General features: G+C 36.8%; 1 protein-coding gene across 10 annotated transcripts in view; it reads right to left on the bottom strand.

Moving 5' to 3' along the window:
• Window positions 1-12,042, bottom strand: part of ERICH2 (glutamate rich 2) — a 37,161-nt gene that overhangs the window by 13,339 nt on the left and 11,780 nt on the right. For 2 of the 10 annotated variants that reach the window (XM_079135492.1, XM_079135496.1), the window contains 5 exons: window positions 11,025-11,055; window positions 10,768-10,816; window positions 10,523-10,559; window positions 2,509-2,604; window positions 203-351 (listed from right to left, as the gene is read on the bottom strand). In XM_079135492.1, the coding sequence (XP_078991618.1) occupies window positions 203-351; window positions 2,509-2,604; window positions 10,523-10,559; window positions 10,768-10,816; window positions 11,025-11,055 (362 nt within the window). The remainder of the gene's footprint in view (window positions 1-202; window positions 352-2,508; window positions 2,605-10,522; window positions 10,560-10,767; window positions 10,817-11,024; window positions 11,056-12,042) is intronic. The other 8 variants (XM_079135498.1, XM_079135497.1, XM_079135493.1 and 5 more) reach the window with 5 other exon arrangements.

Raw genomic sequence — 12,042 nt, 5'->3', positions numbered from 1 at the left:
CTTATAATTATCATTTTATATAATGTATATCCATGGATTCCATATCTGACTGCACATCAGAATCAACCAGTAACTGAGTTTGAAAAACTACCAATTCCCAGGCTCCACCTTAGAGCTATAGGGTTGTCAACTTCCCAATGTCATCAAAAAGATCTAAATTTGAAGGTACAATCACTCAATTCAGTAAGACAAATGCTATTACCTGTACTTTGTTTTAAGAAGGAAGATGGCCATAAGTCAGACTGCAGATTTGTTAAGAAATCTTTATTTTCAATACTTTCTGAAGATACTCTTTTTTCAGTATTCTTTAAAGAGACTTTATTTTCAAACTTTTTTGAAGAGACTTCCTTCCTACATGTTAAAGGAGATAGTAAAAAAAAATTCCCTAGGTCACAATTCTGTTTAATACTTCATATGAGTTCATAAACTTACACACACATTTAATGTAAGTATATAATATATAATAACAATAACCTTAAATAGCTAAAAGGTAGTATCTTCTTTGTGGAAAAGCCTTAGGATGATTAAAATTCTATTTCTACCTGGAATTTGTTACCATGTAACATCAGTTCTTAACATAAAGCTCATAGAAATCAGTTATACAAATGTCATTGGTACATCATTGTGACATGATGGTATAAAACTAAGGAAATTAAATAGTTTCTTGTTTTTTTTTTTTTAATTTATAGATTCATGCCCTTGCTGTATGCTATACTTACAGAGTCCAATGCTAATATTAACCCTTGATCATAATATAAAATTGCTTTTTTCATCAAGGAGCTAAATTAGAAAGGTATTAACTTTCTTTTTTTTAAGCCCAAAACTTCACATCAATAAACATGCATTGAGGTTGGGGATACAGCCCAGTTTGTACGGTGCTTGCCTGTCAAGCACAAGGCCCTGGGTTCAATCCCTAACACTGCAAATAAATAAATAAATAAATGAGCACTGAGATAAGGAATTCTTGTATGGTGCACTGTGTTCACAAGGCATCACCCATGCTTGTGAAAGACTAAATCCCTGTCTCTTTCTTAGTTTTAACAAACTCAACTTCTAGTTTGTATGGGAAGATATAAGATGTAAAATATTGTTTTCCCACAAATTATTGTGGCTCTGTTTTTTCTGCGTTGAAGTACGAATCCAGAACATTAGTAGCTGAGGTAGAGGTCTTCTCTGATTTAGCAAGTAGGTTGACCAATTTGTTATAGTCCTTATTATGGGAGGGAATGGAACCTTTACTTCCTCCGCATACTCAACTAAATCAAAACCCTTTGCTGAAAATGAAAATACAAAGCAAAGATAATTTACATTTGTTTTGCCTCTGTCCCCTGATTTTCTAATTGTGTAAGAATGCATCCAGGAGAAAACTCTACATATAAAAAGTTGGAAACTCACTAAAATATTCCATTTCCTGAATGGTGAGATTCCTGTTATGTTAAAAGCAATTGGGTTGGGGAGATAGCTCAGTTGGTAGAGTGCTTGCCTCACAAGCACAAGGCCCTGAGTTCAATCCCCAGTACCGCAAAAAAAAAAAAAAAGGGATTACTAGAATTTGTATTGTCTAATGGCTATAATGATAATTTTTCTTTGCTGAATTATAGTATTTCATTTAATCTAAGATATTTATTATCAACATATCATTGCTTTATGTACCACAAAGACAGGAAAAATACTGTCAAATGTGATTTTAAGAGGTGTTTATGAGAAAAATGAATACCTAAGAATCTATACATATGTGGTACTTGTATATTCAGTAAGTTATATCCCTTAAGTAGGGGAATTTAATTAGTATAGTTCTGGGTATTTGAATAATTGGAAATGTCTTTAATAACCTGAATGAAACATACATAGAAGTGACCAACACACTCAACAGCTGAAGACAAATGGTATATTATGTTTGGAAGTAATGATTCTGCCAAACAAACAAACAAAAACCACCTAAATGAGAACTGACCAAATCATGATTTTAAGAGTAAGGTATAAAATCCTTTTCTGTTCACTTCCTGCATTCTTTCTCATATAGTTTCAAAGAATGAGAAGCTGGAAGTTCAGACTTCTCTTTGACAAAAATCTATTGACTGCCATGTGAGAAAGTGATGACATTTATGGTACTAAGGTCCCTAAACATTTAAGAAAACCAGAAAACTAGTGTACTCTAAAAGATCAGTTTTCACTAACTTAAATAGTTATAACCAAGGAAAGACTCAAATTTTTTTACTTTATATAATAATATTCTTTGGAAATGGGAGGTCTTTAGTACTTTAAATCTACATGCAGAGTGAATTAGGTTAGATATCCCATGGGAACATATTTATGGTGGAGGGTAGATAGCCTAGGTTTTAGGATTTTCCCTTAGTTTGTAAAGAACACTTGGGCATATTTAGAAAATGTCCCCAAATTTCTAGTGGAATTAACACTCTTTTCAGTAGATTTATACATTAAACTTTGTCTTAAAATGAATTATATTGCTCAAACATGAGCCAAAAAACAAAATTAACTAAAACTTACATTTCTGAGAATGTCTTAGCTACACTTTGAGAGACTTGTATTGGTGAAGAATAATATTTGTTGGCCAATCTTAGTCTGCATCCAATGAGGCATTTACTTAAAGTGTAAAAATGGGGATAAAAAAACAGTTTGTCTTTCATGTCATAAAAGATAAAACATGATTATGTAACAACAACAAAAAAAACCCGACTGATACAATTTTTTTTCAACTATAGTCAAAGAGTTGGGTCCTATGGATTTGCTTCATCATTTCCCCTATGATGGAACTGGAGTTCCTGATCAGATTAGGGCAAAGACCTGGTGAAGACAGAACACCTCTAGTTTTTCCTAATTCAACCTAGATGGGACCTTTTGGTAAATCCTACTTGTCTAGTCAGACAACGGAGCCATGAGTGGGGTAGAAAGTGGAATAGAAAATACATGGAGAAAATTCATCAACATTGTAGATCAGTCACACTCTTCTCCAAACAAAGGTCACCCCACAATTTAGTATTTTACTACTTGATTATTTTTTTCAAAGACTAGCCCTGTTCAACTTTAACTCTGGATGAGGTAACAGAGGTGGCAAGGCCACACATCTGTGCCTACATTAATGACCCTTTCCCTTCTCTGCAAATGAATTAAAGGAACTGTGATTGATTGATCACTTTGTACTTGCAAAAAGGAGTTTGATAGTTAAATGCAGTTATTACTGAGATCAAGAGAACACGTGGGCACTCTGCTTTTCTATTTTGACCCAGGTTGCATTTGATTTATCCCTGCACTCGTCTACCTTGGGATGCGGATTTCTCCTGTTCCAGTTCACATCTATGAATGCTGGGGTTTGTGGACAAAATAGTGATTAATTTTCACCGAAGATCTATTAACTTCTATTATCATTATTGAAAATATCTTATATTTCCCTCAAAAGTAACTCCACATTTCTTAAATTTTTAAATTTAAATGTTTTCAACTATGTAATATGACATATGATTAATTATATGTGTGGAGTAATATTCTTTTTTTATTATTTAAACAAATGGGATACATGTTGTTTTTCTATTTGTACATGCAGTCAAGGCATATCATTTGTGTAATCACAAATTTACATAGAACGATGTTGTTTGATTCATTGTTATTTTTCCCCTTCCCCCCACCCCTCCCACCCCTCTTTTCCCTCTATACAGTCTTTCCTTCCTCCATTCTTAACACCCTCCTTATCCCTAACCCTAAACCTAACCCTAACCAAAACGCTAACCCCTCGTACCCCCTATTATATGTCATCATCCGCTTATCAGCGAGATCATTCGTCCTTTGGATTTTTGAGATTGGCTTATCTCACTTAGCATGATATTCTCCAATTTCATCCATTTGCCTGCAAATGCCATAATTTTATCATTCTTCTTGGCGGATTAATATTCCATTGTATATATATGCCACAGTTTCTTTATCCATTCATCAGCTAAAGGGCATCTAGGTTGGTTCCACAATCTGGCTATGGTGAAATGAGCAGCTATGAACATTGATGTGGCTGTATCTCTGTAGTATGCTGATTTTAAGTCCTTTGGGTATAGGCCAAGGAGTGGGATAGCTGGGTCAAATGGTGGTTCCATTCCGAGCTTTCTGAGGAATCTCCATACTGCTTTCCAGAGTGGCTGCACTAATTTGCAACCCCACCAGCAATGTATGAGTTATCATACTTTTCCTCCCCCATCCTCACCGACTCCTATTGTTCCTTGTGTTCTTGATAATCGCCATTCTAATTGGGGTGAGATGAAATCTTAGGGTAGTTTTGATTTGCATTTCTCTTATTACTAGAGATGTTGAACATTTTTTCATATATCTGTTGATTGCTTGTACAACTTTTTCTGTGAAGTGTCTGTTCATTTCCTTAGCCCATTTGTTGATTGGATTATTTGTATTCTTGGTGTAGAGTTTTTTGAGTTCTTTATAGATTCGGGAAATTAGCACTCTATCTGAAGTATGAGTGGCAAAGATATTCTCCCACTCTGTAGGCTCTCTCTTCACATTACTGATAGTTTCCTTTGCTGAGAGAAAGCTTTTTAGTTTGAATCTATCCCAGTTGTTGATTCTTGCTTTTATTTCTTGTGCTATGGGAGTCCTGTTAAGGAAGTCTGATCCTAAGCCAACAAGTTGAAGGTTTGGACCTACTTTTTCTTCTATAAGATGCAGGGTCTCTGGTCTGATTCTGAGGTCCTTGATCCACTGTGAGTTGAGTTTTGTGCAGGGTGAGAGATAGGGGTTTAATTTCATTCTGTTGCATATGGTTTTCCAGTTTTCCCAGCACCATTTGTTGAAGAGGCTATCTTTTCTCCATTGCATATTTTTGGCCCCTTTGTCTAGTATGAGAAAATTGTATTTATTTGGGTTTGTGCCCGTGTCCTCTGTTCTGTACCACTGATCTACCTGTCTATTTTGGTACCAATACCATGCTGTTTTTGTTACTATTGCTTTGTAATAGAGTTGAAGATCTGGTATTGCGATACCCCCTGCTTCGCTCTTTCTACTGAGGATTGCTTTAGCTATTCTGGGTGTTTTAGTCTTCCAGATTAATTTCATAATTGCTTGCTCTATTTCTGTAAGGTACATCATTGGGATTTTAATTGGAATTGCATTGAATCTCTATAGCACTTTTGGTAGTATGGCCATTTTGACAATATTAATTCTTCCTATCCATTAACATGGGAGATCTTTCCATCTTCTAAGGTTTTCTTTAATTTCTTTCTTTAGTGTTCTGTAGTTCTCATTGTAGAGGTCTTTCACCTCTTTTGTGAGATTGATTCCCAAGTATTTGATTTTTTTTGATGCTATTGTGAATGGGGTAGTTTTCCTAACTTCTCTTTCTGAAGATTCATCACTTATGTATAAAAATGCATTGGATTTATGAGCATTGATCTTGTAACCTGCTACTTTACTGAATTCACTTATGAGTTCTAAGAGTTTTCTGGTGGAATTTCCAGGTTCCTCTAAATATATATCATGTCATCAGCAAACAGGGATAGTTTGAGTTCCTCTTTTCCAATTTGTATCCCTTTAATTTCTTTGGTTTGTCTAATTGCTCTGGCTAGAGTCTCAAGAACAATGTTGAATAGAAGAGGTGAAAGAGGGCATCCTTGCCTTGTTCCAGTTTTTAGGGGGAATGCTTTCAGTTTTTCACCATTTAGAATGATATTGGCCATGCGCTTAGCATAGATGGCCTTCACAATGTTAAGGAATGATCCCACTACCCCAATTTTTTCTAGTGTTTTGAGCATGAAGGGATGCTGTATTTTATCGAATGCTTTTTCTGCATCTATTGAAATTCTTAACTTTTAGTCTGTTGATATGGTGAATGACATTTATTGATTTCCGGATGTTGAACCAACCTTGCACCCCTGGGATAAAACCCACTTGATCGTGGTGCACTATCTTTTTAATATAATTTTGTATGCGATTTGCTAAAATTTTGTTGAGAATTTTTGCGTCGATGTTCATTAAGGATATTGGTCTGAAATTTTCTTTCCTCGATGTATCTCTGTCTGGTTTAGGTATCAGGGTGATATTGGCTTCACAGAATGAGTTTGGGAGGGTTCCCTCCTCTTCTATTTCATGGAATACTTTGAGGAGTATTGGAATGAGCTCTTCTTTAAAGGTTTTGTAGAACTCGGCTGAGAACCCATCAAGTCCCGGACTTTTCTTTGTTGGAAGGCTTTTGATGACCTCTTCTATTTCATTGCTTAAAATTGATTTATTTAAGTTGTGTATGTCCTCCTCTTTCAGTTTAGGTAATTCACATGTCTCTAGAATCTTGTTGATGTCTTTGAGGTTTTCTGTTTTGTTGGAGTATAGATTTTCAAAATAGCTTCTAATTATGTTTTGTATTTCACTCGTGTCTGTTGTGATATTTCCTTGTGCATTCCGAATTTTAGTAATTTGAGTTTTCTCCCTCTTTCTCTTTGTTAGTGTGGCTAAGGGTTTATTGATTTTGTTTATTTTTTCTAAGAACCAACTATTTATTTTGTTAATTATTCCAATTGTTTCTTTTGTTTCAATTTCATTGATTTCGGCTCTGATTTTAACTTTCCTGTCTTCTCCTACTTTTGGTGTTGGTCTGCTCTTCTTTTTCTAGGGCTTTGAGCTGTAGTGTTAAGTCGTTTATTTGTTGATTTCTACTTCTTTTGTTGAATGCGCCCCATGAAATAAATCTTCCTCTAAGACCTGCTTTCATAGTGTCCCAGAGATTTTGATATGATGTGTCTTTGTTCTCGTTTACTTCTAAGAATTTTTTTATTTCCCTCCTGATGTCTTCTGTCATCCATTCATCATATAATAGTGTATTATTTAATCTCCAGGAATTGGAGAAGTTCTGTTTTTTATTCTGTCATTTATTTTTAATTTCAATCCATTATGATCTGATAGAGTACAAGGTAGTATCTCTATCTTCTTGTATTTGCTAACAGTAGCTTTGTGGCATAAAACATGGTCTATTTTAGAGAAGGATCCATGTGCTGCTGAGAAGAAAGTGTATTCATTCTTTGTTGGATGGTATATTCTATATAAGTCGGTTAAGTCTAAATTATTGTGTTATTGAGATCTATTGTTTCTTTATTCAATTTTTGTTTGGACGATCTATCCAGCAGTGAGAGAGGTGTGTTAAAATCGCCTAGTATTATTGTGTTGTGGTCTATTTGATTTCTGGAATTGAGAAGGATTTGTTTGACGTACATGGATGAGCCAATGTTCGGGGCATAGATATTTATGTTATGTCTTGCTGATTTATGCTTCCCTTAAGCAGTATGTAATGTCCTTCTTTATCCCTTCTGACTAGTTTTGGCTTGAAGTCCACATTATCTGAAATGAGGATGGATACTCCAGCTTTTTTGCTGAGTCCGTGTGCATGGTATGTTTTGTCCCATCCTTTCACCTTTAGTCTATGGGTATCTCTTTCTATGAGATGGGTCTCTTGCAGGCAGCATATTGTTGAATTTTTCTTTTTAATCCAATCTGTCAGTCTATGTCTTTTGATTGATGAGTTCAGGCCATTAACATTCAGGGTTATTATTGTGATATGATTTGTATTCCCAGTCATTTGACTCATTTTTGTTTTTTGACATGATTTGGTTTCTCCTTTATTTGGCTATTCCTTTAGGCTAGTTACTCCCGTTGCTGATTTGCATTGTTGTTTTTCATCTCTTCTTCATGGAATATTTTGCTGAGAATGTTCTCTAAATACCAGCTTTCTTTTTGTAAATTCCTTTAGCTTTTGTTTATCATGGAAGGATCTTATTTCGTCGTCAAATCTGGAAGTAAGTTTTGCTGGGTATGAGATTCTTGGTTGGCATCCATTTTCTTTCAGGGCTTGGTAAATGTTGTTCCAGGCCCTTCTAGCTTTTAGGGTCTGGACTGAAAAATCTGCTGATATTCTTATTGGTTTCCCCCTGAACGTAATTTGATTCTTTTCTCTCGTGGCCTTTAGAATTCTGTCTGTATTGTGTATGTTAGGTATTTTCATAATAATGTGCCTTGGTGTGGGTCTGTTGTAATTTTGTATGTTTGGAGTCCTATAAGCCTCTTGTACTTGGTTTTCCATTTCATTCTTCAGATTTGGGAAATTTTCTGATATTATTTCATTGAATAGATTGTTCATTCCTTTGGTTTGTTTCTCTAAGCCTTCCTCAATCCCAATAATTCTTAAATTTGGCCTTTTCATGATATCCCATAATTCTTGTAGATTCTGTTCATGATTTCTTCCCATCTTCTCTGTTTGGTCAACTTTGTTTTCAAGATTAAATATTTTGTCTTCAATATCAGAGGTATATTCTGTCTTCCAGGTATTCTATCCTATTGGTTATGCTTTCTATGGAGTTTTTAACTTGGTTTATTGCTTCCTTCATTTCAAGGATTTGTTTTTTTTTTTTTTTCAGTATCTCTAACTCTTTATTGAAATGATCTCTTGCTTCCCGTATTTGCTCTTTTAACTGTAGATTGGTGCGATCATTAAATGCCTGCATTTGCTCTTTCATCTCCTCCTTCAATGCCTGCATTTGCTCTTTCATCTCCTCGTTTGCTGATTGTTTTAATTATGTACATTCTGAACTCCCTTTCTGACATTTCTTCTGCTGTGCTGTCATTGGGTTTTATTGATATAGTATCTAGGTTTGTTTCGGACATTTTCTTCCCTTGTTTTCTCATATCGGTGAGATGTCAATGGGACTCTGTGATATTGCAGAGTTCCTCTACTGGCTTATAGTGTCCCTGTAGATTTCCAGTGTATCACCTCCCAGCCTTCAGTAGCCTGAAGTCTTGGAGTAACTTGATAATGCAGTGCTTCCGAAGAAAGCTGCCCCTCGCCAGCTACTGTTTCCAGGGCTTGGAGCTGGCTCTGTGTGGAAAGGCTCTCACTGGGGGGCCTGCTCCGAGAAGCTGGCTGTGTGGGAGAAGTCCACTGCTGAAGTGCGCAGGGCTGCCTGGGGAAGACTCTAGCTGCCCTGCCCTACTCTGATAAGCCGCTCCTATCCGGGCCTACCACCCAGGCTGAGCTTCACCAGGTGGGGGAGACTCACCCCATGTCTCTATTTTAGTCCGAGTCTCTCAATGCCTCTCCTTCTTGAATCCTGGATTCTGGAGCGACTGGAGATGCAGTCACCCTCTAGACCGCCATCTTGGATTGCCCCGTGGAAAAAGCCTCGAGTAATATTCTTAACAAGGCTTTTTTCCTTCCTTTTGGTTGTAACTTTAAATTGACATGAACGTAAATCCTCTGTATTGACTTGCTATATATTTCTTTTTCTTTTATATAAAATGTGCATTATTAAGTATATAACATACAATTTGCAACATGAGACAAGGTGGACATTTTTAGCTTCAATAGTAAAAATTAAAATTCATGATGCATAAAGTAAAATTTTCCACAGTAAATAATAGTCAGAATAAACCAAAATAATGTAAGATTTTTTCAGTGCTGGGGGTTGAACCCAGGTCCTCACACATGCTAGGTAAGTACTCTACCACTGAGCTGCATCTCTGGTTCTCAAAAGCTACACTCCCAGCCCCAATAATATGAATCTGGATGTAAGAGACCCATCACAATGTACCTACCAACTTGTCAATAATCTCTCTTAATGTGTCTTATGACCAACTTTCAAACTGCAGTTTTTCATAGAATAAATAATAGGTTTTTTTTTATGTTAACATTTGTATTTCAAGACTCATGCTTTTATAGATACGAAAGTATTTGAATTTGCTGTCACATTCCTTATGGCCCTAAATCAGCAAACCATGGGGTTCTGCCATGACCAGAACCAAATGTTATCTTCTTTTTTTTTTTTTAATTTATTTTTATTGTAAACAGATGGGATACATGTTGATTCTGTTTGTACATGGAGTAAAGGCATATCATTTGTGTAATCATATGTTTACATAGGGTAATGTTGTTTGATTCATTGTTATTTTTTCCCTACCCCCCACCCCTCCCACCCATAGATTTTTTTCAAATGTTAGGAAACGAACATATCAGGAAGAGCATTAATAAATTTTTAGAATCAATGCTTTGAATAGAGCTGGTAGTTAGTATTTAGCTATTAAATTGATATTGTACTATGATTTTTTAGTACTAATTTCACCAGCTAGTTGAGGTGATTTTTTTCAATTTTAGTAGTAATGATTCATGTTATAATAAATAATTGGTTTAAATATTCACTTACAGATATATCCTGAAAGAAATGAGCAAATAGCAAAGGGAAATGGGAATGAGCAATGGAAATTATACAAGTAAAATATAGAATGCATGATGTTTAAGCATTAAAAAGTAGAAGTGGATATTATCTATACCTCTACATTTTTATCAAAATTCATTTTTCCATTTTATATATCCTTCTATTTAAATAACAATTACTTTGAAGCAAAAACTAAAGTGCTAATTCATTCTTTTCTGGCTTTTCAAATTTAATTAGGTGACAAATGGGTGCATTATCTAGTTCTAATTGCTTTAAAGGCATGTGACAGATCAGCTGCACAACCAAAGACATCTTCTTACTCTGACATTGCTTCATTTGGTTCAAGCATCACTTTTTCTGAAAGAGAAGAAAAAACTTAGTACTTTTTTCAACAGTGATATCCCTAATGTAAATTGAATATTGGAAATAGTTTGGATTTTTTGAATGATATATAACAAAATATTTGATTGCTAAATCATAAAATCACAATCATTCCAATATTCTTCATAATTAATATTTAGGACAGAATCATGATCAAACACATTCTAAGTAATAAATCATTTACCCTTTGGATCAAACACTAGCAATCTGCCCTTCTGCCTGGTTTTTAATTCCTAAAATAGAAGCAGGCATAAAAACCAGCATTATGATTATTATTTTAGTTTGAGGTGTTTGAAATAGTTTATTAACAGCTTTTACATAAACATTTCCATCATGTATGCTAAAATGCAATTTTATGCTAAAATCAATTATTGAAAAAATGTACAAATTGATGGTAAAATAGACCCAACACATTCTTTAAAAAAGCTTATATACTCTTACCTTTGCAGCATCTGTCTTGTCTAGGTAATTCCTGCACAAAATAAAATATTTACTTCATAAGTCTCTAAATGCTTGTATAAATTTAAAATATAAATAAAACAACACAGAACTCAGTCTGTCAGTAGGTTATTAGGTGTTTATTTGTTTTTATATATATTAGCATTATTCACATCCTAACAAAACCTCTTTCTTCTGGACTACACTACAGAGTTTTAAAAACTCTGAGAGCCCTTCTGCACAGAAGCAGCGTGGCCAGCTCTGGCCCGCCCTGCTGCCAGCTCCGGCCTGCCCGCAGGTTGCTTCAGAGACCAGCACAGGGCGCCAGGGACTCCCTCAAGCAGCCCAGCCCCCTCCGGTGGGAAGAGCCTCTCTAGGCTAGCTTCCTGGGGCAGACCGCCCAGTGAGAGCCTCTCGACGCAGAGCCAGCCACAAGTCCCCAAGCCAGCGGAGGTATTCGACACGCAAGTGGCTTCTGGGACCAGGGCTGGGCAGCCAGAGACCTCTCCAGGCAGCGTTGTCCCCCTCCAGCTGCAGGCTTTTTCCACGGGGTGATCCAAGATGGCGGACTAGAGGGTGACTACATCTCCAGTCGCCCCAGAACTCAGGATTCAAGAAGGAGAGGCATTGAGAGACTCAGACTAAGATAGAACCATGGGGTGAGTCTCCCCTGCCCAGCGAAGCTCAGCTGGGTGGCAGGCCAGGATTTGAGTGGCTTATTAGAGTAGGACAGGGCAGATAGCGTCTCCCCCAGGCAGCACTGTGCAGTCTGGTGGTGGGCTCCGCCCACAGGGACAGATCCTCCAGCCTCTCGGAACAGCCTCCCCAGTGAGAGCCCTTCTGCACAGAAGCAGCGCGGCCAGCTCCGGCCTGCCCCGCTGCCAGCTCCAGCCCGCCCGCAGGTTGCTTCAGTGACCAGCACAGGGCGCCAGGGACTTCCCCAAGCAGCCCAGCCCCCCTCCGGCGGGAAGCACCTCTCTAGGCTAGCTTCTTGGGGCAAATCGCCCAGTGAGAGCCGGTC

Source organism: Sciurus vulgaris (assembly GCF_902686455.1).
Source record: "Sciurus vulgaris genome assembly, chromosome: 3".
NCBI lineage: Eukaryota > Metazoa > Chordata > Mammalia > Rodentia > Sciuridae > Sciurus > Sciurus vulgaris.
The sequence above is the reverse complement of the archived record's forward strand: the minus strand, read 5'-3'. Positions and strand labels throughout refer to the sequence as shown.